Genomic DNA, 25,828 nt, shown 5'->3' on the forward strand with positions numbered 1-25,828 from the left:
AGAGAGACAACACTACATAAAGAGAGACACCACAACACTACATAAAGAGAGACCTAAGACAACAACACAGTATGGCAACAACACAACGCTACATAAAGAGAGACCTAAGACAACAACACAGTATGGCAACAACACAACGCTACATAAAGAGAGACCTAAGACAACAACACAGTATGGCAACAACACAACGCTACATAAAGAGAGACCTAAGACAACAACACAGTATGGCAACAACACAACGCTACATAAAGAGAGACCTAAGACAACAACACAGTATGGCAACAACACAACACTACATAAAGAGAGACCTAAGACAACAACACAGTATGGCAACAACACAACGCTACATAAAGAGAGACCTAAGACAACAACACAGTATGGCAACAACACAACGCTACATAAAGAGAGACCTAAGACAACAACACAGTATGGCAACAACACAACGCTACATAAAGAGAGACCTAAGACAACAACACAGTATGGCAACAACACAACGCTACATAAAGAGAGACCTAAGACAACAACACAGTATGGCAACAACACAACGCTACATAAAGAGAGACCTAAGACAACAACACAGTATGGCAACAACACAACGCTACATAAAGAGAGACCTAAGACAACAACACAGTATGGCAACAACACAACGCTACATAAAGAGAGACCTAAGACAACAACACAGTATGGCAACAACACAACGCTACATAAAGAGAGACCTAAGACAACAACACAGCATGGCAACAACACAACACTACATAAAGAGAGACCTAAGACAACAACACAGTATGGCAACAACACAACGCTACATAAAGAGAGACCTAAGACAACAACACAGTATGGCAACAACACAACGCTACATAAAGAGAGACCTAAGACAACAACACAGTATGGCAACAACACAACACTACATAAAGAGAGACCTAAGACAACAACACAGTATGGCAACAACACAACGCTACATAAAGAGAGACCTAAGACAACAACACAGTATGACAACAACACAACGCTACATAAAGAGAGACCTAAGACAACAACACAGTATGGCAACAACACAACACTACATAAAGAGAGACCTAAGACAACAACACAGTATGGCAACAACACAACGCTACATAAAGAGAGACCTAAGACAACAACACAGTATGGCAACAACACAACGCTACATAAAGAGAGACCTAAAACAACAACACAGTATGGCAACAACCCAACACTACATAAAGAGAGACCTAAGACAACAACACAGTATGGCAACAACACAACGCTACATAAAGAGAGACCTAAGACAACAACAAGAGACACAACACAACGCTACATAAAGAGAGACCTAAGACAACAACACAGTATGGCAACAACACAACACTACATAAAGAGAGACCTAAGACAACAACACAGTATGGCAACAACACAACACTACATAAAGAGAGACCTAAGACAACAACACAGTATGGCAACAACACAACGCTACATAAAGAGAGACCTAAGACAACAACACAGTATGACAACAACACAACGCTACATAAAGAGAGACCTAAGACAACAACACAGTATGGCAACAACACAACGCTACATAAAGAGAGACCTAAGACAACAACACAGTATGGCAACAACACAACGCTACATAAAGAGAGACCTAAGACAACAACACAGTATGGCAACAACACAACGCTACATAAAGAGAGACCTAAGACAACAACAAGAGAGACAACACAACGCTACATAAAGAGAGACCTAAGACAACAACACAGTATGGCAACAACACAACGCTACATAAAGAGAGACCTAAGACAACAACACAGTATGGCAACAACACAACGCTACATAAAGAGAGACCTAAGACAACAACACAGTATGGCAACAACACAACACTACATAAAGAGAGACCTAAGACAACAACACAGTATGGCAACAACACAATAAGACAACACCATGGTAGCAACACAACATGGTAGCAGCACAACATGACAACCCAGCCTGGTAGCAACACAACATAACAACATGGTAGCAATACAACGTGGTAGCAGCACAACATAACAACAACATGGTAGCAATACAACGTGGTAGCAGCACAACATAACAACAACATGGTAGCAATACAACATGGTAGCAGCACAAAACCCAGTAAAAGCATCATTGGGCACAAGACAACAGCAAAGGGCAAGAAGGTAGAGACATCAATACATCACACAAAGCAGCCACAACTGTCATTAAGAGTCTTTGAATGAGATCAAGTTTGATAAGTTTGAGATAAACCTGTCCCGTTTTGAGTGTTTGCTGCAGCTCGTTCCAGTTGGTAGCTGCAGCGAACTGAAAAGAGGAGCGACCCAGTGATGTGTGTGGTTTGGGGATCTTTAACAGAATGTGACTGACAGAACGGGTGTTGTATGTGGAGGATGAGGGGTGCAGTAGATATCTCAGATAGGGGGGGAGTGAGGCCTAAGAGGGTTTTAGAAATAAGCATCAACCAGTGGGTCTTGCGACAGATATACAGAGATGACCAGTTTACAGAGGAGTATAGAGTGCAGTGATGTGTCCTATAAGGAGCATTGGTGGCAAATCTGATGGCCGAATGGTAAAGAACATCTAGCCGCTCGAGAGCACCCTTACCTGCCGATCTATAAATTACGTCTCCGTAATCTAGCGTGGGTAGGATGGTCATCTGAATCAGGGTTAGTTGGGCAGCTGGAGTGAAAGAGGAGCGATTACGACAGAGGAAACCAAGATTTAACTTTAGCCTGCAGCTTGGATATGTGCTGAGAGAAGGACAGTGTGCCATCTAGCCAAGTACTTGTATGAGGTGACTACCTCAAACTCTAAACCGTCAGAGGTAGTAATCACACCTGTGGGGAGAGGGGCATTCTTCTTACCAAACCACATGACCTTTGTTTTGGAGGTGTTCAGAACAAGGTTAAGGATAGAGAAAGCTTATTGGACACTAAGAAAGCTTTGTCGTAGAGTATTTAACACAAAATCCCCGTGGAAGGGCCAGCAGAGTATAAGACTGTATCAACTGCATATAAATGGATGAGAGAGCTTCCTAGTGCCTGAGCTGTGTTGTTGATGTACGTTGAGATTTATGGTTTAATTGATTGGTCTCAAACAGCTCTGTTCTTCCAGCTAAAAAATAAATCTATAATGTTTGGAGATAAACAAGAATGTCTCCTTTATAGACCAAGAATGTCTTTAACATGGTGACGTCGCGCCCCGTGGGCAAGGTTAGGCCATCCTTGTTCCTGACGGGTTGCCTGGGCGTCATGGAAGAACACTGGCTGATTACAGTAAAGAGTCTAGAAGAATCAAGTTGCCCAATTCTTTTCTCTCTGCACTGTTGCCGCAAGGCCACGGTTTCACTGCGTCAGAGCATTTTTGTTTGTGTCGTTTTGAAATGCTTACACCAATCGCTGCTCAAAATGTTGTCTGGCTAATACTGGGGGCCCTGGAAGAAACACAATGGGCCAGGGTTTTTAGAAATGCCCAGGTGCATTTCTGATCCCAGACTGCCCCTGGTTACAATCATACAGGTAAACAGGAAGCCATTTTCAATGAGTCTGTAGTACTTTTTATCAGCCACTAGAGGTCCCCCTAGAACTGATTCTTAGCATGACACTGTACTACTAGTTGCACTTATGAACAGATCTAGTATCAGCTTACTTAGCTCGGGGTTAAATGCCACTGATCTTAATTGATGTCTACAGATGCGCAATGAGCGTGGGAAATGCGCTCTACAAATTAAATATAATAATACCTATTATTATTATTATTATTGCATCATAGCTAACTGTATCCAGTCACGTTTTTATTTTATTACAACAACAAAAAAACTGCAAACGGAAATGACTAATGGCAGGCCTACCTACAAAATACACAATGATACCTAGAAAGTACTACCTGACATGATGACTCCTTGCTGTCCCCAGTCCACCTGGCCATGCTGCTGTTCCAGTTTCAACTGACCTGAGCCCTAGGACCATGCCCCAGGACTACCTGACATGATGACTCCTTGCTGTCCCCAGTCCACCTGGCCATGCTGCTGCTCCAGTTTCAACTTCCACCTGACTGTGCTGCTGCTCTAGTTTCAACTGTTCTGCCTTATTATTATTCGACCATGCTGGTCATTTATGAACATTTGAACATCTTGGCCATGTTCTGTTATAATCTCCACCCGGCACAGCCAGAAGAGGACTGGCCACCCCACATAGCCTGGTTCCTCTCTAGGTTTCTTCCTAGGTATTGGCCTTTCTAGGGAGTTTTTCCTAGCCACCGTGCTTCTCCACCTGCATTGCTTGCTGTTTGGGGTTTTAGGCTGGGTTTCTGTACAGCACTTTGAGATATCAGCTGATGTACGAAGGGCTATATAAATAAATTTGATTTGATTTGATTTGATGTCAAACGTCTTACTCATGGAGAAATACAAGCCACCAACAGATGCCAACACTTGATATATGCAAGATGATGAGTCACTTCTCTACGTTTATGTCTTTGGGGAAAAATACAGAATTCTCTAATTCTAAATTGGAAATATTCCACATAGGAAATATATTGCCCTAATAAAATAGCATAAATGTTTAAACTCTTCTAAAGTGAAACATATAGGTATGAATGTCAAGAAGAGAACACGTATCCTCCCTCCCTCCCTCCCCAGTCATCAGAGTTCTCCACTTGCTCCGCTCTCCATTTCAAAACGACACAAACAAAACGCACTGACGCAGTGAAGCCGTGGACTTGCGGCAACAGTGCAGAGAGAAAATAATTGGTCAACTTGATTCTTCTAGACTCTTTACTGTAATCAGCCAGTGTTCTTCCATGACGCCCAGGCAACCCGCCAGTAACAAGGATGGCCTAACCTTGCCCACGGGGCGCGACGTCACCATGTTAAAGACATTCTTGGTCTATAAAGGAGACATTCTAGTTTATCTCCAAACATTATTTTTTTAAATTTAGCTGGAAGAACAGAGCTTTTTGAGACCAATCAATTAAACCATAAATGAACAATGGCGCCGATGAATGAAAGACATATGAACGGTATGTTGGACTGCTATTTATCTTATTCCTTCGTTATTGCATGTTTGTTAGGCAAATGCAGGAGCATTTCATGTTATTTGCAAAATTATATATATATTGATTATCATTAGCTATATCCTGAATTGAAATGTTTACTGTTCTCTCAAAATAAAAAATAAAAATACGGGGACATTTTAGTGCGTTTTGCCTGGAGAATAGAAGTTGTCACAATGCCTTTAGAATGGACTTACGTCAGTGTTCTATAATGCCACCCAGCGCCCTCTATCTGGTCGGGTCAGGCGTTACCTGTTCACTCTATCTGGTCGGGTCAGGCGTTACCTGTTCACTCTATCTGGTCGGGTCAGGCGTTACCTGTTCACTCGCTGCTCAGCGCACAGTTCTCCCGAAGATGGGCAGCGGGGAAAGTCGCCCTGGCAAGGTGTCTCTCTGCGGAGGTATTGAATAGAATACACCGTTGCATAATAAGTAGATACAATTAACACTTAATTGTTTAAAAAAACAACGTTATTTTTTTATCAGTAGCCTAACTTGTTATGTCGGGGAAAGAAAGAAAGAAAGAAAGAAAGAAAGAAAGAAAGAGCCGGTCTGTGACAAAACGCACAGTAAGACTGTCTGCCCTTCTACGGTAGCGTGAACCAACTGTGGACAGGCGCTGCAAGGTGCGCCAGCAGTGCAGTAGCAGCGTGTTTCATGCATGCAGCGTTCCGTGTTGCAGGTTATTGGACAGCGTATGCTAGGCTATAGGCTACAAAGAGTTTAAAGTGGATGACAGTTATATCATGTCTGTCATTATTGTCCGTGTGTGGCCTGATTGGCACCGTATTCACCATATAGTGCACTAATTTAGACCAGGGCCATTTGAGTTGCAGCCCCAGACAGTGGTCGGTCAGGAATGAGCGGTGCACATTCTTGTAACACCCTTAGCCAACCGGAGACGTTAATAAATAAGGGCGAGCTTACAGAATGCATCACAGCTGAAATAAGGCTCGAGTTACAGGCTTTGCGTCCTAAATGGCCTCCATATTCCCTATGTAGTGTACTTATGACCAGGGCCCGTGCACAAGAATAGGATGCCTTTTGGGATATATCTACAGTAGCATTGTTAAAGCTCTACTAGAGGGCCATCTACAGTAGCAGTGTTACTCTGACCCAGAGACCCCTAGTCAGCTGTACTAGAGGGCCATCTACAGTAGCAGTGTTTCTCTGACCCAGAGACCCCTAGTCAGCTGTATTAGAGGGCCATCTACAGTAGCAGTGTTTCTCTGACCCAGAGACCCCTAGTCAGCTGTATTAGAGGGCCATCTACAGTAACAGTGTTTCTCTGACCCAGAGACCCCTAGTCAGCTGTATTAGAGGGCCATCTACAGTAGCAGTGTTTCTCTGACCCAGAGACCCCTAGTCAGCTGTACTAGAGGGCCATCTACAGTAGCAAGGTTACTCTGACCCAGAGACCCCTAGTCAGCTGTATTAGAGGGCCATCTACAGTAGCAGTGTTTCTCTGACCCAGAGACCCCTAGTCAGCTGTATTAGAGGGCCATCTACAGTAGCAGTGTTTCTCTGACCCAGAGACCCATAGTCAGCTGTATTGGAGGGCCATCTACAGTAGCAGTGTTTCTCTGACCCAGAGACCCCTAGTCAGCTGTACTAGAGGGCCATCTACAGTAGCAAGGTTACTCTGACCCAGAGACCCCTAGTCAGCTGTATTAGAGGGCCATCTACAGTAGCAAGGTTACTCTGACCCAGAGACCCCTAGTCAGCTGTACTAGAGGGCCATCTACAGTAGCAGTGTTTCTCTGACCCAGAGACCCCTAGTCAGCTGTATTAGAGGGCCATCTACAGTAGCAAGGTTACTCTGACCCAGAGACCCCTAGTCAGCTGTATTAGAGGGCCATCTACAGTAGCAGTGTTTCTCTGACCCAGAGACCCCTAGTCAGCTGTACTAGAGGGCCATCTACAGTAGCAGTGTTTCTCTGACCCAGAGACCCCTAGTCAGCTGTATTAGAGGGCCATCTACAGTAGCACTGTTTCTCTGACCCAGAGACCCCTAGTCAGCTGTATTAGAGGGCCATCTACAGTAGCAGTGTTTCTCTGACCCAGAGACCCCTAGTCAGCTGTAGTCTGGCTGTGATTGGACTGGATGTCCCTGTTCAAGTGTGTCGTCCAAGAAGTGCTGTTGTGCTGACAAGTATTGACACCACTCTCTGTTAAATAAAGGTTAAATAAAATCCAAAAATAAATAAATATGAACTGTTGAACCACTAGAGACCCCTAGTAAGACCCCAGCAGGAGAGACCCCTAGTAAGACCCCAGCAAGAGAGCCCACCAGAGAACCCTAGTAAGACCCCAGCAGGAGAGAACCCTAGTAAGACCCCAGCAAGAGAGACCCCTAGTAAGAACCCAGCAAGAGAGACCCCTAGTAAGACCCCAGCAGGAGAGACCCCTAGTAAGACCCCAGCAAGAGAGACCCCTAGTAAGACCCCAGCAAGAGAGCCCACCAGAGAACCCTAGTAAGACCCCAACAGGAGAGACCCCTAGTAAGACCCCAGCAAGAGAGCCCACCAGAGAACCCTAGTAAGACCCCAGCAGGAGAGACCCCTAGTAAGACCCCAGCAAGAGAGATCCCTAGTAAGACCCCAGCAAGAGAGCCCAACAGAGAACCCTAGTAAGACCCCAGCAGGAGAGACCCCTAGTAAGACCCCAGCAAGAGAGCCCACCAGAGAACCCTAGTAAGACCCCAGCAGGAGAGAACCCTAGTAAGACCCCAGCAAGAGAGACCCCTAGTAAGACCCCAGCAAGAGAGACCCCTAGTAAGACCCCAGCAAGAGAGCCCACCAGAGAACCCTAGTAAGACCCCAACAGGAGAGACCCCTAGTAAGACCCCAGCAAGAGAGCCCACCAGAGAACCCTAATAAGACCCCAGCAGGAGAGACCCCTAGTAAGACCCCAGCAAGAGAGACCCCTAGTAAGACCCCAGCAAGAGAGCCCACCAGAGAACCCTAGTAAGACCCCAGCAGGAGAGACCCCTAGTAAGACCCCAGCAAGAGAGCCCACCAGAGAACCCTAGTAAGACCCCAGCAGGAGAGAACCCTAGTAAGACCCCAGCAAGAGAGACCCCTAGTAAGACCCCAGCAAGAGAGACCCCTAGTAAGACCCCAGCAGGAGAGACCCCTAGTAAGACCCCAGCAAGAGAGACCCCTAGTAAGACCACAGCAAGAGAGCCCACCAGAGAACCCTAGTAAGACCCCAGCAGGAGAGACCCCTAGTAAGACCCCAGCTAGAGAGCCCACCAGAGAACCCTAGTAAGACCCCAGCAAGAGAGCCCACCAGAGAACCCTAGTAAGACCCCAGCAGGAGAGACCCCTAGTAAGACCCCAGCAGGAGAGCCCACCAGAGAACCCTAGTAAGACCCCAGCAGGAGAGACCCCTAGTAAGACCCCAGCAAGAGAGCCCACCAGAGAACCCTAGTAAGACCCCAGCAAGAGAGCCCACCAGAGAACCCTAGTAAGACCCCAGCAGGAGAGACCCCTAGTAAGACCCCAGCAGGAGAGCCCACCAGAGAACCCTAGTAAGACCCCAGCAGGAGAGACCCCTAGTAAGACCCCAGCAGGAGAGCCCACCAGAGAACCCTAGTAAGACCCCAGCAGGAGAGACCCCTAGTAAGACCCCAGCAGGAGAGCCCACCAGAGAACCCAAGTAAGACCCCAGCAGGAGCGACCCCTAGTAAGACCCCAGCAAGAGAGCCCACCAGAACCGTGAACTGACCTGTTATCTCCATCTGACCCTCTATCAATACCTCTAGTATTGACATTACTGTCTGTTATCTCCTACCCCCAAGATACCTATAGTATTGACATTACTGTCTGTTATCTCCTACCCCCAGATACCTCTAGTAAGGCGTCAGCGAGCCCCGCGGAGCCCAAGGGGAAGCGACCCCCAGTGCTGGTGGACGGGGTGACTCTGAACGGCCCCACGCTGGACATCCGGGAAGCAGAGAGCTTCCTCAGAGACGCCATGCCCATCATCATGGAGGAGGCCGTCTGGAAGGCTACTGACGTCAAGGAGAAGGTAAACATCTCTTTTACAATTTTAAAAGGATGCATAAAGGAAAATGAGATCTGTTGTGAAGTATACCAGAATGCTGCAGTTTATTTTTCAAACAATAGGAAATGAACCTGTATAAGAATGTATCAGGTAAATGGCTCCCCGGTCTATTTGCATTGACCCCTCCCCCCCACTATTTGCATTGACCCCCCCCCCCCCCCACTATTTGCATTGACCCCTCCCCCCACAATTTGCATTGACCCCTCCCCTTTTATTTAAATTTTTTTACATTGACTGCTACTCGCTGTTTATTATCGATCCATAATCACTTTACCCCTACCTACATGTACATAGTATCTTATTTACCTCGACTAACCTGTATCCCCGCACATTGGCTCAGTACCGTACCATCTGTACATAGCCAAGCTATTGTAATTTCATTGTGTTACTTTATTTAAAAAAAACATTTAAACTTTAGTTTACTTAGTAAATATTTTCTTAACTCTTATTTTTCTTAAAACTGCATTGTTAAAGGATCTGACCCTTTTTTTCAATTTTCTCCTAAAATGACATACCCAAATCTACCTGCCTGTAGCTCAGGCCTTGAAGCAAGGATATGCATATTCTTGGTACCATTTGAAAGGAAACACTTTGAGGTTTGTGGAAATGTGAAATTAATGTAGGAGAATATAACACATTAGATTTGGTAAAAGATAATAGAAATAATTGTTTTAAATATATTTTTTCCCCCCCATCATCTTTGAATTGCAAGAGAAAGGCCATTATCTGACCTAGCCAGACTCTAGGAGCAATTTATATTTCGTCCACTAGATGACAGCAGTGTATGTGCAAAGTTTTAGACTGATCCATTGAACCATTGCATTTCTGTTCAAAATGTTGTATCAAGTCTTCCCAAATGTGCCTAATTGGTCAATATATACATTTTCAAGTTCATAACTGTGCAATCTCCTCAAACAATAGCATGGTGTGTTTTCACTGTAATAGTTACTGTCAAATTTGATTCGATTTGATTGATATACAGTACATGTTCTTTATGAATGGTGAATAGGCCCAGGTAGTTTGTCTGACGTCAAGGATAAGGTAAACAAACATCTAGTGGAGGGAACAGTCTGAAATGGCACCATTTTCACTATGTAACTTGAAGGGTGTTTATCAATATGCATACTACCTACCGCGCTCCATACGCTCACGCTCTGAGTGCATTTTAAGACCACGTTCTCTTGAGTACATTCTTGTGAGGATGAGAGTGTGGAGAACACATCGAGTATTACATTTGAGATGCACTCCCCCCCTACTGTATTACCTCACGCTGCACCTCCCCTACTGTATTACCTCACGCTGCACCTCCCCCTACTGTATTACCTCACGCTGCACCTCCCCTACTGTATTACCTCACGCTGCACCTCCCCCTACTGTATTACCTCACGCTGCACCTCCCCCTACTGTATTACCTCACGCTGCTCCCCCCCTACTGTATTACCTCACGTTGCACCTCCCCCTACTGTATTACCTCACGCTGCACCTCCCCCTACTGTATTACCTCACGCTGCACCTCCCCCTACTGTATTACCTCACGCTGCACCTCCCCCTACTGTATTACCTCACGCTGCACCTCCCCCTACTGTATTACCTCACGCTGCACCTCCCCTACTGTATTACCTCACGCTGCACTCTCCCCCTACTGTATTACCTCACGCTGCACCTCCCCCTACTGTATTACCTCACGCTGCACCTCCCCCTACTGTATTACCTCACGCGCTCCCCCCCTACTGTATTACCTCACGTTGCACCTCCCCCTACTGTATTACCTCACGCTGCACCTCCCCCTACTGTATTACCTCACACTGCACCTCCCCCTACTGTATTACCTCACACTGCACCTCCCCCTACTGTATTACCTCACGCTGCACCTCCCCCTACTGTATTACCTCACGCTGCACCTCCCCTACTGTATTACCTCACGCTGCACTCTCCCCCTACTGTATTACCTCAGGCTGCACTCTCCCCCTACTGTATTACCTCACGCTGCACCTCCCCATACTGTATTACCTCCCACTCCCCCTACTGTATTACCTCACGCTGCACCTCCCCCTACTGTATTACCTCACGCTGCACCTCCCCCTACTGTATTACCTCACGCTGCACCTCCCCCTACTGTATTACCTCACGTTGCACCTCCCCTACTGTATTACCTCACGCTGAGCAGCACTCCCCCTACTGTATTACCTCACGTTGCACCTCCCCTACTGTATTACCTCACGCTGAGCAGCACTCCCCCTACTGTATTACCTCACGTTGCACCTCCCCTACTGTATTACCTCACGCTGAGCAGCACTCCCCCTACTGCATTACCTCACACTGCACCTCCCCATTCACTGACCCTTCTTCCAGACAGGACATTGGCAACAATAGAGACCAAACAGGATATACACAAAGCAAAACGTTTTAGATGTCAAGTCTTTGTGGGTAGCTAGCTAGCTAACAATTCTCTGTGGCTAGCTAACAGTAGTAGCAAGACAGTTAGCCCTATTGACTTACTATGGGCTTGCGATTTACACACACTACAGTGGGTATTGTAGGCAGGTAAACACAGCAAAAATGAACACAGCATGTATTTATTAACGTATCAAGATAAATAAAAACATATTGTAGTCAGCCGACATATGAGATGTGAAGAGGCAACATTTCATTCCCGAAGTCGGAGTGTACTTTCTCCGTCTTCAGCTCAGTTAATGTCCGCCATTGATTTCAAGAAATGTTGCATAATTTTTAACACGGTTGCATCATATTTCTGTGCATACTTTCCGTTGCAGCTTGCATCGATGTACGCTTCAGAAATATGTACAAACAGAGTACGCATTCGAGAAGTGCCCTCCGTGCTCCGTTTTTGCCAACTTTGATATGGACTCATACTCCCACCCTCCCGTGCTATAATTTGCGTGCTCGGAGCACGGTAGTATGCATTTTGAGAAACCGGCAAAGTCTATTTCCTTCTCTCCCATGTAACAGGTGTGCGAGTGGCGCTCTCCGGAGCAGCTGAAGGACCTATTAGACCTAGAGCTGAGGGAAGGAGGCGAGGCACATCCCCAGATACTGCAGCGCTGTCGGGATGCCATCCGATACAGTGTCAAGACCGGTAAGGACCCAGCTCAACTCTGATTTAAAATCTAACCCCCCAGACCTCAGCCAAACCCTTACCCAACCCCCTCCCCCGCCCGCATCCAAACCCTGACTTTCAAAACCCTGACTCTTTAAAAGACACCAATGAACTTCATCCCAAACCTGTCCTAAACCCTAACCTTCTAACTCTCCAGCCCAGAGTATCTCCTTCGCCATATGATAGTGTCAAGACTGGTAGGAAACAGCTCAAACCTGATCCCCACGCAGCCAATCCCTAACCTTGAAAACCCCCAGCCAAACCCCACATTTAAAACCTGTGTCAACCAGGTCTGTTAACCAACTAACCTTCAAATTCTCCAGCCCAGACTCCCTCTAACCCCCCCAGTCAGCTACTGTTACATAATTAACTAGCCAGACTCTAGTTAGTCACCCTCAAGGCACTCAGGCTAGCTACTGGATAATACAGGCTATAGCGACAGTAGCTCCCACCCTTCCCCCAGCGCTATCCTATCCAACCCAGGCTGTTAATCATCAAGATAGCGGCAGTAGCCCATCCTTAATACCCCTCCAAGCCTCTTAACCATCCTAGGCCCTTAACTCTCCTGGCCCCTTAGACCTCCCAGCCCCTGACATCTGAGATCCCTTGACCCCCACCTAGCCCGGTCCAGCCAGACCCCAAATGTAAAACCCCTGTCAACCAGGTCTATCAACCAACTGACCTTCAAACTCTAACCCCACCAGTTTAGCTACCATTAGGTTAGGGTTAAAGTTAGCTAGCATTAGGGAAGGGTTAAAGTTAGCTAACATTAGGTTAGGGTTAAAGTTAGCTAACATTAGGGAAGGGTTAAAGTTAGCTAACATTAGGGAAGGGTTAAAGTTAGCTAACATTAGGTTAGGGTTAAAGTTAGCTAACATTAGGGAAGGGTTAAAGTCAGCTAACATTAGGTTAGGGTTAAAGTTAGCTAACATTAGGGAAGGGTTAAAGTTAGCTAACATTAGGTTAGGGTTAAAGTTAGCTAACATTAGGGAAGGGTTAAAGTTAGCTAACATTAGGTTAGGGTTAAAGTTAGCTAACATTAGGTTAGGGTTAAAGTTAGCTAACATTAGGTTAGGGTTAAAGTTAGCTAGCATTAGGTTAGGGTTAAAGTTAGCTAACATTAGGTTAGGGTTAAAGTTAGCTAACATTAGGTTAGGGTTAAAGTTAGCTAACATTAGGTTAGGGTTAAAGTTAGCTAACATTAGGTTAGGGTTAAAGTTAGCTAACATTAGGTTAGGGTTAAAGTTAGCTAGCATTAGGGAAGGGTTAAAGTTAGCTAACATTAGGTTAGGGTTCAAGTCAGCTACCATTAGGTTAGGGTTAAAGTTAGCTAACATTAGGGAAGGGTTAAAGTTAGCTACCATTAGGTTAGGGTTAAAGTTAGCTAACATTAGGTTAGGGTTAAAGTTAGCTACCATTAGGGTAAGGTTAAAGTTAGCTAACATTAGGGAAGGGTTAAAGTTAGCTAACATTAGGTTAGGGTTAAAGTTAGCTAACATTAGGTTAGGGTTAAAGTCAGCTAACATTAGGGCAAGGTTAAAGTTAGCTAACATTAGGTTAGGGTTAAAGTTAGCTACCATTAGGTTAGGGTTAAAGTCAGCTAACATTAGGGTAAGGTTAAAGTCAGCTACCATTAGGTTAGGGTTAAAGTTAGCTAACATTAGGGTAAGGTTAAAGTTAGCTAACATTAGGGAAGGGTTAAAGTTAGCTAACATTAGGTTAGGGTTAAAGTTAGCTAACATTAGGTTAGGGTTAAAGTTAGCTAACATTAGGGTAAGGTTAAAGTTAGCTAACATTAGGGAAGGGTTAAAGTTAGCTAACATTAGGTTATGGTTAAAGTTAGCTAACATTAGGTTAGGGTTAAAGTTAGCTAACATTAGGTTAGGGTTAAAGTTAGCTAACATTAGGGTAAGGTTAAAGTTAGCTAACATTAGGGAAGGGTTAAAGTTAGCTAACATTAGGTTAGGGTTAAAGTTAGCTAACATTAGGTTAGGGTTAAAGTTAGCTAACATTAGGTTAGGGTTAAAGTCAGCTACCATTAGGTTAGGGTTAAAGTTAGCTAACATTAGGTTAGGGTTAAAGTCAGCTAACAGTAGGTTAGGGTTAAAGTCAGCTAACATTAGGTTAGGGTTAAAGTCAGCTAACATTAGGTTAGGGTTAAAGTTAGCTAACATTAGGTTAGGGTTAAAGTCAGCTACCATTAGGTTAGGGTTAAAGTTAGCTAACATTAGGTTAGGGTTAAAGTTAGCTAACATTAGGTTAGGGTTAAAGTTAGCTAACATTAGGTTAGGGTTAAAGTTAGCTAACATTAGGGAAGGGTTCAAGTTAGCTAACATTAGGTTAGGGTTAAAGTTAGCTAACATTAGGTTAGGGTTAAAGTTAGCTAACATTAGGGTAAGGTTAAAGTTAGCTAACATTAGGGAAGGGTTAAAGTTAGCTAACATTAGGTTATGGTTAAAGTTAGCTAACATTAGGTTAGGGTTAAAGTTAGCTAACATTAGGGTAAGGTTAAAGTTAGCTAACATTAGGGAAGGGTTAAAGTTAGCTAACATTAGGGAAGGGTTAAAGTTAGCTAACATTAGGTTAGGGTTAAAGTTAGCTAACATTAGGTTAGGGTTAAAGTTAGCTAACATTAGGTTAGGGTTAAAGTCAGCTACCATTAGGTTAGGGTTAAAGTTAGCTAACATTAGGTTAGGGTTAAAGTCAGCTAACAGTAGGTTAGGGTTAAAGTCAGCTAACATTAGGTTAGGGTTAAAGTCAGCTAACATTAGGTTAGGGTTAAAGTTAGCTAACATTAGGTTAGGGTTAATGTCAGCTACCATTAGGTTAGGGTTAAAGTTAGCTAACATTAGGTTAGGGTTAAAGTTAGCTAACATTAGGTTAGGGTTAAAGTTAGCTAACATTAGGTTAGGGTTAAAGTTAGCTAACATTCCCAGCTTTTCCAGAAATCCTGGTTGGAGTATCGGAATTTTCTTGCTTATTCTCTCCTGATCCCGGGAATTTTTCCCACCAGGATTTCTGGAAAACCTGGAAACTTAGTTGTGATTGAATCAAAACCTTGTGTGTTTGTATGTGCAGGACATCCTCGCTTCTTCAACCAGCTCTATGCAGGCATGGACCCTTATTCACTAGTGGGCCGATTCATCACAGAAGCCATCAACCCCAGTCTGTGAGTATTACATCTTACCATCTCATATGATCCGAGTGTCTGTCAAGATGTACCCATACTCACTGTAATAACTGTGCCAGACAAGGGATGTTTACGATCACTGAAATGATATCAATGACAACTATTCTGCTATTCATTTCAGAAGTGTCTGTAGCTCGTTCTTGATGATTGATTGGATAGTATGTAGCTCAGGTGAGAGCAGGTGAGTCATTGCCTGGACATGTTGTTTGTCTTGGCAGGTACACGTACGAGGTGGCTCCAGTGTTCCTGCTGACAGAGGAGGCGGTTCTGCAGAAGATGATTGAGATCATTGGATGGCAGGAGGGAGGGGACGGCATCTTCAGCCCAGGTGTGGAAACCACACAGACTGACACATCTTATTCTTCATCTTCATCTTCATTTTCTTTATCTTCTTCTTCTTCTTCATCTTCTTCTTTATCTTCTTCTTTATCCTTCATCTTCATCTTCTTCTTTATCTTTCATCTTCTTCATCTTCATCTTCTTCTTTATCCTTCATCTTCTTCATCTTCTTCTTCATTTTCTTCATCTTCTTCATCTTCTTCTTTATCCTTCATCCTTCATCTTCTTTATCCTTCATCTTCTTCATCTTCTTCTTTATTCATCATCATCTTCATCTTTATCCTTCTTCATCTTCATCTTCTTCTTTATCCTTCTTCATCATCTTCTTCATCTTCTTCTTCTTCCTGTGATTGTCTCTGTGTTCTGCAGGTGGCTCTGTGTCCAACATGTATGCTGTGAACGTGGCCAGGTACCACCACTGTCCTGATGTGAAGGTGCTGGGCCTGTCTGCCTTGCCTAGACTGGTCATGTTTACATCTCAGGAGGTAAACACACACACACACACACACACACACACACACACACACACACACACACACACACACACACACACACACACACACACACACACACACACACACACACACACACACACACACACACACACACACACACACACACACACACACACACACACACACACACACACACACCCAGGGTAGGCCAACACCTGTAATTGTTTTAACACCACACACACACACACACACACACACACACACACACACACACACACACTATCAGGGAGTTTCTCTGCTCTTTATGATAACATATCACAACCAGCACACAACTATCAGGGAGTTTCTCAGTCAATATATTTCAGAGCAACAGCTGGAACTAAGTGGTTTTATAATCCCTGTCGGTATAGCACCTTATTGTGGATCCTGTCTAGACTGGTCATTAAAATAGCACCTTATTGTGGATCCTGTCTAGACTGGTCATTAATATAGCACCTTATTGTGGATCCTGTCTAGACTGGTCATTAATATAGCACCTTATTGTGGATCCTGTCTAGACTGGTCATTAATGTAGCACCTTATTGTGGATCCTGTCTAGACTGGTCATTAATATAGCACCTTATTGTGGATCCTGTCTAGACTGGTCATTAATATAGCACCTTATTGTGGATCCTGTCTAGACTAGTCATTAACATAGCACCTTATTGTGGATCCTGCCCAGACTGGTCATTAAAATAGCACCTTATTGTGGATCCTGTCTAGACTGGTCATTAATATAGCACCTTATTGTGGATCCTGTCTAGACTGGTCATTAAAATAGCACCTTATTGTGGATCCTGTCTAGACTGGTCATTAATATAGCACCTTATTGTGGATCCTGCCCAGACTGGTCATTAATATAGCACCTTATTGTGGATCCTGTCTAGACTGGTCATTAATATAGCACCTTATTGTGGATCCTGCCCAGACTGGTCATTAATATAGCACCTTATTGTGGATCCTGTCTAGACTGGTCATTAATATAGCACCTTATTGTGGATCCTGTCTAGACTGGTCATTAACATAGCACCTTATTGTGGATCCTGTCTAGACTAGTCATTTGGTTGATTAACCAGTTCTCCCTCAGTGACATGTTTCTCTCATTGTTCTTTTCAGTGTCATTACTCGGTTGCCAAAGCAGCGGCTTTCCTGGGAATTGGCACCAACAATGTTTATGTGATTCCGTCAGATAAGAGGTATGCTGCTCACTGCTGCTCCCTGCTGCTTACTGCTGGTTACTGCTGGTTACTGCTGGTTACTGCTGGTTACTGCTGCTCCCTGCTGGTTACTGCTGGTTACTGCTGCTCCCTGCTGGTTACTGCTGGTTACTGCTAGTTACTGCTGCTCCCTGCTGGTTACTGCTGGTTACTGCTGGTCCCTGCTGCTTACTGCTGCTTACTGCTGGTTACTGCTGGTTACTGCTAGTATTACATGGTTACTACTGGTTACTGCTACAGTTACTGCTGGTTACTGCTAGTTACTGCTAGTTACTGCTGGTTACTGCTAGTTACTGCTGCTTACTGCTGGTTCCTGCTACAGTTACTGCTGGTTACTGCAAGTTACTGCTGGTTACTGCTACAGTTACTGCTAGTTACTGCTGGTTACTGCTGGTTACTGCTACAGTTACTGCTGGTTACTGCTGGTTACTGCTAGTTACTGCTACAGTTACTGCTGGTTACTGCTAGTTACTGCTACAGTTACTGCTGGTTACTGCTAGTTACTGCTACAGTTACTGCTAGTTACTGCTACATTTACTGCTGGTTACTGCTACAGTTACTGCTGGTTACTGCTGCAGTTACTGCTGGTTACTGCAAGTTACTGCTAGTTACTGCAAGTTACTGCTGGTTACTGCTACAGTTACTGCTGGTTACTGCTAGTTACTGCTGGTTACTGCTACAGTTACTGCTGGTTACTGCTAGTTACTGCTGGTTACTGCTACAGTTACTGCTGGTTACTGCTAGAGTTACTGCTAGAGTTACTGCTGGTTACTGCTACAGTTACTGCTGGTTACTGCTACAGTTACTGCTGGTTACTGCTAGAGTTACTGCTGGTTACTGCTAGTTACTGCTGGTTACTGCTAGAGTTACTGCTGGTTACTGCTACAGTTACTGCTGGTTACTGCTGGAGTTACTGCTGGTTACTGCTAGTTACTGCTGGTTACTGCTACAGTTACTGCTGGTTACTGCTAGTTACTGCTGGTTACTGCTACAGTTACTGTTGGTTACTGCTAGAGTTACTGCTGGTTACTGCTGGTTCCTGCTACAGTTACTGCTGGTTACTGCTACAGTTACTGCTGGTTACTGCTAGTTACTGCTGGTTACTGCTAGTTACTGCTACAGTTACTGCTGGTAACTGCTGGTTACTGCTGGTTACTGCTACAGTTACTGCTACAGTTACTGCTGGTTACTGCTAGTTACTGCTACAGTTACTGCTGGTTACTGCTACAGTTACTGCTGGTTACTGCTACAGTTACTGCTGGTTACTGCTAGTTACTGCTACAGTTACTGCTGGTAACTGCTGGTTACTGCTACAGTTACTGCTGGTTACTGCTACAGTTACTGCTACAGTTACTGCTGGTTACTGCTACAGTTACTGCTGGTTACTGCTGGTTACTGCTAGTTACTGCTGGTTACTGCTACAGTTACTGCTGTAACTGCTGGTTACTGCTACAGTTACTGCTACAGTTACTGCTAGTTACTGCTACAGTTACTGCTGGTTACTGCTAGTTACTGCTACAGTTACTGCTGGTTACTGCTACATTTACTGCTGGTTACTGCTACAGTTACTGCTGGTTACTGCTAGTTACTGCTACAGTTACTGCTGGTAACTGCTGGTTACTGCTACAGTTACTGCTGGTTACTGCTACAGTTACTGCTACAGTTACTGCTGGTTACTGCTGGTTACTGCTGGTTACTGCTACAGTTACTGCTGGTTACTGCTGGTTACTGCTACAGTTACTGCTGGTTACTGCTAGTTACTGCTACAGTTACTGCTGGTTACTGCTGGTTACTGCTACAGTTACTGCTGGTTACTGCTGGTTACTGCTGGTTACTGCTACAGTTACTGCTGGTTACTGCTAGTTACTGCTGGTTACTGCTACAGTTACTGCTGGTTACTGCTGGTTACTGCTACAGTTACTGCTGGTTACTGCTGGTTACTGCTGGTTACTGCTAGTTACTGCTACAGTTACTGCTGGTTACTGCAGGTTACTGCTGGTTACTGCTACAGTTACTGCTGGTTACTGCTACAGTTACTGCTGGTTACTGCTGTTACTGCTGGTTACTGCTACAGTTACTGCTGGTTACTGCTGGTTACTGCTACAGTTACTGCTGGTTACTGCTACAGTTACTGCTACAGTTACTGCTGGTTACTGCCTACAGTTACTGCTGGTTACTGCTACAGTTACTGCTGGTTACTGCTACAGTTACTGCTGGTTACTGCTACAGTTACTGCTGGTTACTGCTACAGTTACTGCTGGTTACTGCTGGTTACTGCTACAGTTACTGCTGGTTACTGCTGGTTACTGCTACAGTTTACTGCTGGTTACTGCTACAGTTACTGCTGGTTACTGCTGGTTACTGCTACAAGTTACTGCTGGTTACTGCTGGTTACTTGCTACAGTTACTGCTGGTTACTGCTACAGTTACTGCTGGTTACTGCTACAGTTACTGCTGGTTACTGCTGGTTACTGCTACAGTTACTGCTGGTTACTGCTGGTTACTGCTACAGTTACTGCTGGTTACTGCTACAGTTACTGCTACAGTTATGCTAGTTACTGCTGGTTACTGCTACAGTTACTGCTGGTTACTGCTACAGTTACTGCTGGTTACTGCTACAGTTACTGCTGGTTACTGCTGGTTACTGCTACAGTTACTGCTGGTTACTGCTACAGTTACTGCTGGTTACTGCTACAGTTACTGCTGGTTACTGCTGGTTACTGCTACAGTTACTGCTACAGTTACTGCTGGTTACTGCTACAGTTTTCTGCTGGTTACTGCTACAGTTACACAGATATTTCCACTGACCACACCACACGCTTCTGTTGTCAATGTCTACAATGACTGACCTGCATCACTATGACACCTGGGTTACTAATCCATGTTAATCTTTCTTTCTGTGTCTTTGTTTCTCAGAGGGAAGATGATTCCTGCGGAGTTTGAGAAGCAAGTACAGAGAGCCAAAGATGAGGTGAGAAGGAGAACTATGAATGGAGTCAGCAAGGTTGTTTGGTGTCAGATATGTTATGTAACACATTCGGGAACTGGGAACTGCTGTTGATTATACCCATGGTGAGGGTTAGGAAACTGCTGTTGAATATACCCATGGTGAGGGTTAGGAAACTGCTGTTGATTATACCCATGGTGAGGGTTAGGAAACTGCTGTTGATTATACCCATGGTGAGGGTTAGGGAACTGCTGTTGATTATACCCATGGTGAGGGTTAGGAAACTGCTGTTGATTATACCCATGGTGAGGGTTAGGAAACTGCTGTTGATTATACCCATGGTGAGGGTTAGGAAACTGCTGTTGATTATACCCATGGTGAGGGTTAGGAAACTGCTGTTGATTATACCCATGGTGAGGGTTAGGAAACTGCTGTTGATTATACCCATGGTGAGGGTTAGGAAACTGCTGTTGATTATACCCATGGTGAGGGTTAGGAAACTGCTGTTGATTATACCCATGGTGAGGGTTAGGAAACTGCTGTTGATTATACCCATGGTGAGGGTTAGGAAACTGCTGTTAATTATACTGTAATCTACTACTGTACTGTTATCCTGTAATGACCAGGATGATGGAGTAACATTATATTGTTGTCTGATGGTATATAGTATTAATGACCAGGATGATGGAGTAACATTATATTGTTGTCTGATGGTATGTAGTATTAATGACCAGGATGATGGAGTAACATTATATTGTTGTCCTCAGATGGTTATTAATGACCAGGATGATGGAGTAACATTATATTGTTGTCTGATGGTATATAGTATTAATGACCAGGATGATGGAGTAACATTATATTGTTGTCTGATGGTATGTAGTATTAATGACCAGGATGATGGAGTAACATTATATTGTTGTCCTCAGATGGTTATTAATGACCAGGATGATGGAGTAACATTATATTGTTGTCTGATGGTATATAGTATTAATGACCAGGATGATGGAGTAACATTATATTGGGCACAGACGTCAATTCCACGTTGGTTTAATGTAATTTCATTGAGATGACGTGGAAACAACGTTGATTCAACCAGTGTGTGTTCCCAGTGGGATGATATTGTTGTTGTTGTTGTTGACAGGGAGCGTTGCCCTTCATGGTGAACGCCACAGCAGGGACCACCGTACTAGGGGCCTTCGACCCGCTGGAGGAGATAGCTGACATCTGTGAACGACACAATCTATGGATGCATGTAGATGTAAGTGGATCTTAATTAAAGATCATTCTTTCATTCATTTATCGATTTATCGATCCATCAATCCGTTTGGGTATTGTTCAGTAGTTTGTTTGTTCCGTTAATCATTCACTCAATCACTCTCTTCTCTGTCTGTTCTCTCTCTTCTCTGTCTGTTCTCTCTCTTCTCTGTCTGTTCTCTCTTTTCTCTGTCTGTTCTCTCTCTCTTCTCTGTCTGTTCTGTCTCTTCTCTGTCTGTTCTCTCTCTGTTCTCTCTCTTCTCTGTCTGTTCTCTCTTTTCTCTGTCTGTTCTCTCTCTCTCTTCTCTGTCTCTTCTCTGTCTGTTCTCTCTTCTCGGTCTGTTCTCTCTTCTCGGTCTGTTCTCTCTTCTCTGTCTGTTCTCTCTTCTCGGTCTGTTCTCTCTTCTCGGTCTGTTCTCTCTTCTCGGTCTGTTCTCTCTTCTCTGTCTGTTCTCTCTCTTCTCGGTCTGTTCTCTCTCTTCTCGGTCTGTTCTCTCTCTTCTTTGTCTCTTGTCTGTCCTTCCTGTAGGCATGTTGGGGAGGAGGAGCCCTGATGTCTAAGAAACACAGATACCTGCTGCAGGGCATTCACAGGTAAGACAACAGGTTTATCTGGAGGCGGTAGTAAGACAACAGGGATAAACTGTTCATAATAACACGTGGTTTTAAAACCCTTTCTGTTGCATTGTTTCCCTCTTAGAGCCAACTCAGTAGCATGGAATCCTCACAAGATGCTGATGGCTGGTCTACAGTGCTGTGCATTCATGGTTCGGGACAAAACGGTACGATAAACACTGCTTCCTCTTCCCCCCTTCTTCCCCATCTTCCTCTTCCCCCCTTCTTCCTCAACCTCCTCTTCTTCCCCATCTTCCTCTTCCCCCCTTCTTCCTCAACCTCCTCTTCTTCCCCATCTTCCTCTTCCCCCCTTCTTCCTCAACCTCCTCTTCTTCCTCACCTTAATCATCTTCATCATCCTCTTCCTCAACTCAAATCGAATTTTATTGGTCACATACACATGGTTAGCAGATGTTGTTGCGAGTGTAGCGAAATCTCTTTCTCATTGTGTTTCTCCTCTTCCTCTTCATTCTCTTCCTCTACTTCCTCCTCCTCCTCCTCCTCCTTGGACCTAGATGTGTGTATGTATTGGTATTGATAGGTAGGCTACGTGTGCCTTTTACAATTAGTTTTATTGTAGTTCTGTCCTTGAGCTGTCCTTGTCTATTCATGTTCTGTATTAATTAATGTTGTGTATTATGTCATGTGTTGGAACCCAGGAAGAGTAGCTGCTGCTTTCGTAACAGCTAATGACGATCCTAATAAAATACCTCTTCCTCCTTCTCTTTCTCCTCCTTCCTCCCCCACCTCTTCCTCCTTCTCTTTCTCCTCCTTCCTCCCCCACCTCTTCCTCCTTCTCTTTCTCCTCCTTCCTCCCCCACCTCTTCCTTCGTTATCCAGACTCTGCTCCAGAGACTCATATGTTCTCTCTGTGTTCCGTTGTTCTAGAATCTTCTCCAGAGACTCATATGTTCTCTCTGCGTTCCGTTGTTCTAGAATCTTCTCCAGAGACTCATATGTTCTCTCTGTGTTCCGTTGTTCTAGAATCTTCTCCAGAGACTCATATGTTCTCTCTGTGTTCCGTTGTTCTAGAATCTTCTCCAGCGGTGTCACTCGGCCCAGGCCTCCTACCTCTTCCAGCAGGATAAGTTCTATGACGTCAGCTATGACACGGGAGACAAGTCCATTCAGTGCAGCCGCAAGCCCGACGCCTTCAAGTTCTGGCTGATGTGGAAAGCCATCGGCACCAAGGGTCTAGAAGAGAGAGTGGAAAGAGCCCTCGCTATGGCCAGGTCAGTTTGAAAACGTCTTACAACAAAACACAACTATATTTCTCTTTTGTTTTTCCTCCAAAGACTAATCTATGTAGCCTGGTCCCAGATCTGTTTGTGTTCTGGTCCAGTAACATGCTTACAGTGTTGGTCTAATGTATGAGCTTTAGTGTACATTGTAGTGGCAGGCCATCTGCACCATAGCAACAGTAAAGCTCCCAGCCCTCTACTGGCCCCCTTTTAACATCTATTTAACCTTTATTTAACTGGGCAAGGCAGTTAAGAACAAATTCTTATTTACAATGACGGCCTACCAGGGAGCAGTGGGTTAACTGCCTGTTCAGGGGAGCAGTGGGTTAACTGCCTTGTTCAGGGGAACAGTGGGTTTAACTGCCTTGGTCAGGGGAACAGTGGGTTAACTGCCTTGTTCAGGGGAACAGTGGGTTAACTGCCTTGTTCAGGGGCAGAACTTTTAGATTTTTACCTTGTCAGCTCGGGGATTCGATTTATCAACCTTTCGGTTACTGGCCCAGCGCTTTGACCACTAGGCTACCTGCTGCCCTTGAACATGATCCTGGAGCATCCAGGATCCTGTCTGTTCAGCTAATAGCCCAGTCCATCACCTTACAAAATCCATGACTGACCCCTTCAGACTGTCTGGTCCTGTCTGATCAGCTAATAGCCCAGTCCATCACCTTACACCATCCATGACAGACCCCTTCAGACTGTCTGGTCCTGTCTGGTCCTGTCTGATCAGCTAATAGCCCAGTCCATCACCTTACACCTAGAAACTAGACTACTTTAACGTTATAGCAAAATGATTGAAGGGATTGATGACAAATATTATATTTTAATGTCTTTAGATTCAAATAGTTTCATTGTGTATTTAAGTTGCTTGTTGCTTGTTTTTTTGTGTGTGGGGTGGGGGGGGGGGACAATACAGAGTGATGGGAAGGGCTCTGCATCTGTCCAATGCTTCCTGCTCTCAGTGTCTCTGCCAAAAATACCAAAGCAGTAGCTAGCTACAAATAGACTGTTTAGCAAAAGGTGGCCGACCCTGAAGACCTACTAAAGGTATGCAGACTTCTGCCGAATCATCTACATCATATCTGTTAGAGCAGGTCTTGAACAAAAGCCTGCACAGCCACCCGGGTAAGTCTCCAGGAGGACAGGAGGCCATCTCTACACTGTGGTCACCTCTGGTCTAGACACAGTAACATTGCTTATCCAAAACAGCATGTTTTCCATACACTTAGAGTAGTAGCAGCTTAACTATGGAGTAAAACTCTACACCTGAGATACCCTTCTCTTTAATAGATATAACCCAGGCTGAGGAATGATAGATCTTCTACACGAGCAACCACAGCATCTCCACAGCTTTCTAACAAGGTGTACACTGGAGAATACGGAGGTAGAATGGGCTCGGCAGAATGGGCTCGGCAGAATGGGCTCGGCAGAATGGGCTCGGCAGAATGGGCTCGGCAGAATGGGCTCGGCAGAATGGGCTCGGCAGACTGGGCTCGGCAGAATGGGCTCGGCAGAATGGGCTCGGCAGAATGGGCTCGGCAGAATGGGCTCGGCAGAATGGGCTCGGCAGAATGGACTCGGCAGAATGGGCTCGGTGGCAGTAAAATTACAGTCGGGTCAGAGGGTTCCTTAACTATACAGTCGGGTCAGAGGGTTCCTTAACTATACAGTCGGGTCAGAGGGTTCCTTAACTATACAGTCGGGTCAGAGGGTTCCTTAACTATACAGTCTGGTCAGAGGGTTCCTTAACTATACAGTCTGGTCAGAGGGTTCCTTAACTATACAGTCGGGTCAGAGGGTTCCTTAACTATACAGTCGGGTCAGAGGGTTCCTTAACTATACAGTCGGGTCAGAGGGTTCCTTAACTATACAGTCGGGTCAGAGGGTTCCTTAACTATACAGTCGGGTCAGAGGGTTCCTTAACTATACAGTCTGGTCAGAGGGTTCCTTAACTATACAGTCTGGTCAGAGGGTTCCTTAACTATACAGTCTGGTCAGAGGGTTCCTTAACTATACAGTCTGGTCAGAGGGTTCCTTAACTATACAGTTGGGTCAGAGGGTTCCTTAACTATACAGTCTGGTCAGAGGGTTCCTTAACTATACAGTCTGGTCAGAGGGTTCCTTAACTATACAGTCTGGTCAGAGGGTTCCTTAACTATACAGTCGGGTCAGAGGGTTCCTTAACTATACAGTCGGGTCAGAGGGTTCCTTAACTATACAGTCTGGTCAGAGGGTTCCTTAACTATACAGTCTGGTCAGAGGGTTCCTTAACTATACAGTCGGGTCAGAGGGTTCC

At 44.8% G+C, this 25,828-nt stretch overlaps 1 protein-coding gene across 1 annotated transcript in view; it reads left to right on the forward strand.

Annotated features, from left to right (window-relative positions):
- The first annotated feature begins 4,684 nt into the window (after window positions 1-4,684).
- The window catches only part of LOC109877958 (acidic amino acid decarboxylase GADL1-like), a 28,800-nt gene continuing 7,656 nt past the window's right edge, over window positions 4,685-25,828 (forward strand). The window contains exons 1-12 of the mRNA XM_031821113.1: window positions 4,685-5,019; window positions 8,900-9,084; window positions 12,091-12,217; window positions 15,317-15,407; window positions 15,647-15,756; window positions 16,137-16,252; window positions 17,378-17,457; window positions 20,395-20,449; window positions 21,567-21,683; window positions 22,209-22,273; window positions 22,380-22,461; window positions 23,327-23,526. Coding sequence (XP_031676973.1) covers window positions 4,989-5,019; window positions 8,900-9,084; window positions 12,091-12,217; window positions 15,317-15,407; window positions 15,647-15,756; window positions 16,137-16,252; window positions 17,378-17,457; window positions 20,395-20,449; window positions 21,567-21,683; window positions 22,209-22,273; window positions 22,380-22,461; window positions 23,327-23,526 — 1,259 coding nt within the window. The 5' untranslated portion in view covers window positions 4,685-4,988. The remainder of the gene's footprint in view (window positions 5,020-8,899; window positions 9,085-12,090; window positions 12,218-15,316; window positions 15,408-15,646; window positions 15,757-16,136; window positions 16,253-17,377; window positions 17,458-20,394; window positions 20,450-21,566; window positions 21,684-22,208; window positions 22,274-22,379; window positions 22,462-23,326; window positions 23,527-25,828) is intronic.

Source organism: Oncorhynchus kisutch, unplaced genomic scaffold, assembly GCF_002021735.2.
Source record: "Oncorhynchus kisutch isolate 150728-3 unplaced genomic scaffold, Okis_V2 scaffold3864, whole genome shotgun sequence".
NCBI lineage: Eukaryota > Metazoa > Chordata > Actinopteri > Salmoniformes > Salmonidae > Oncorhynchus > Oncorhynchus kisutch.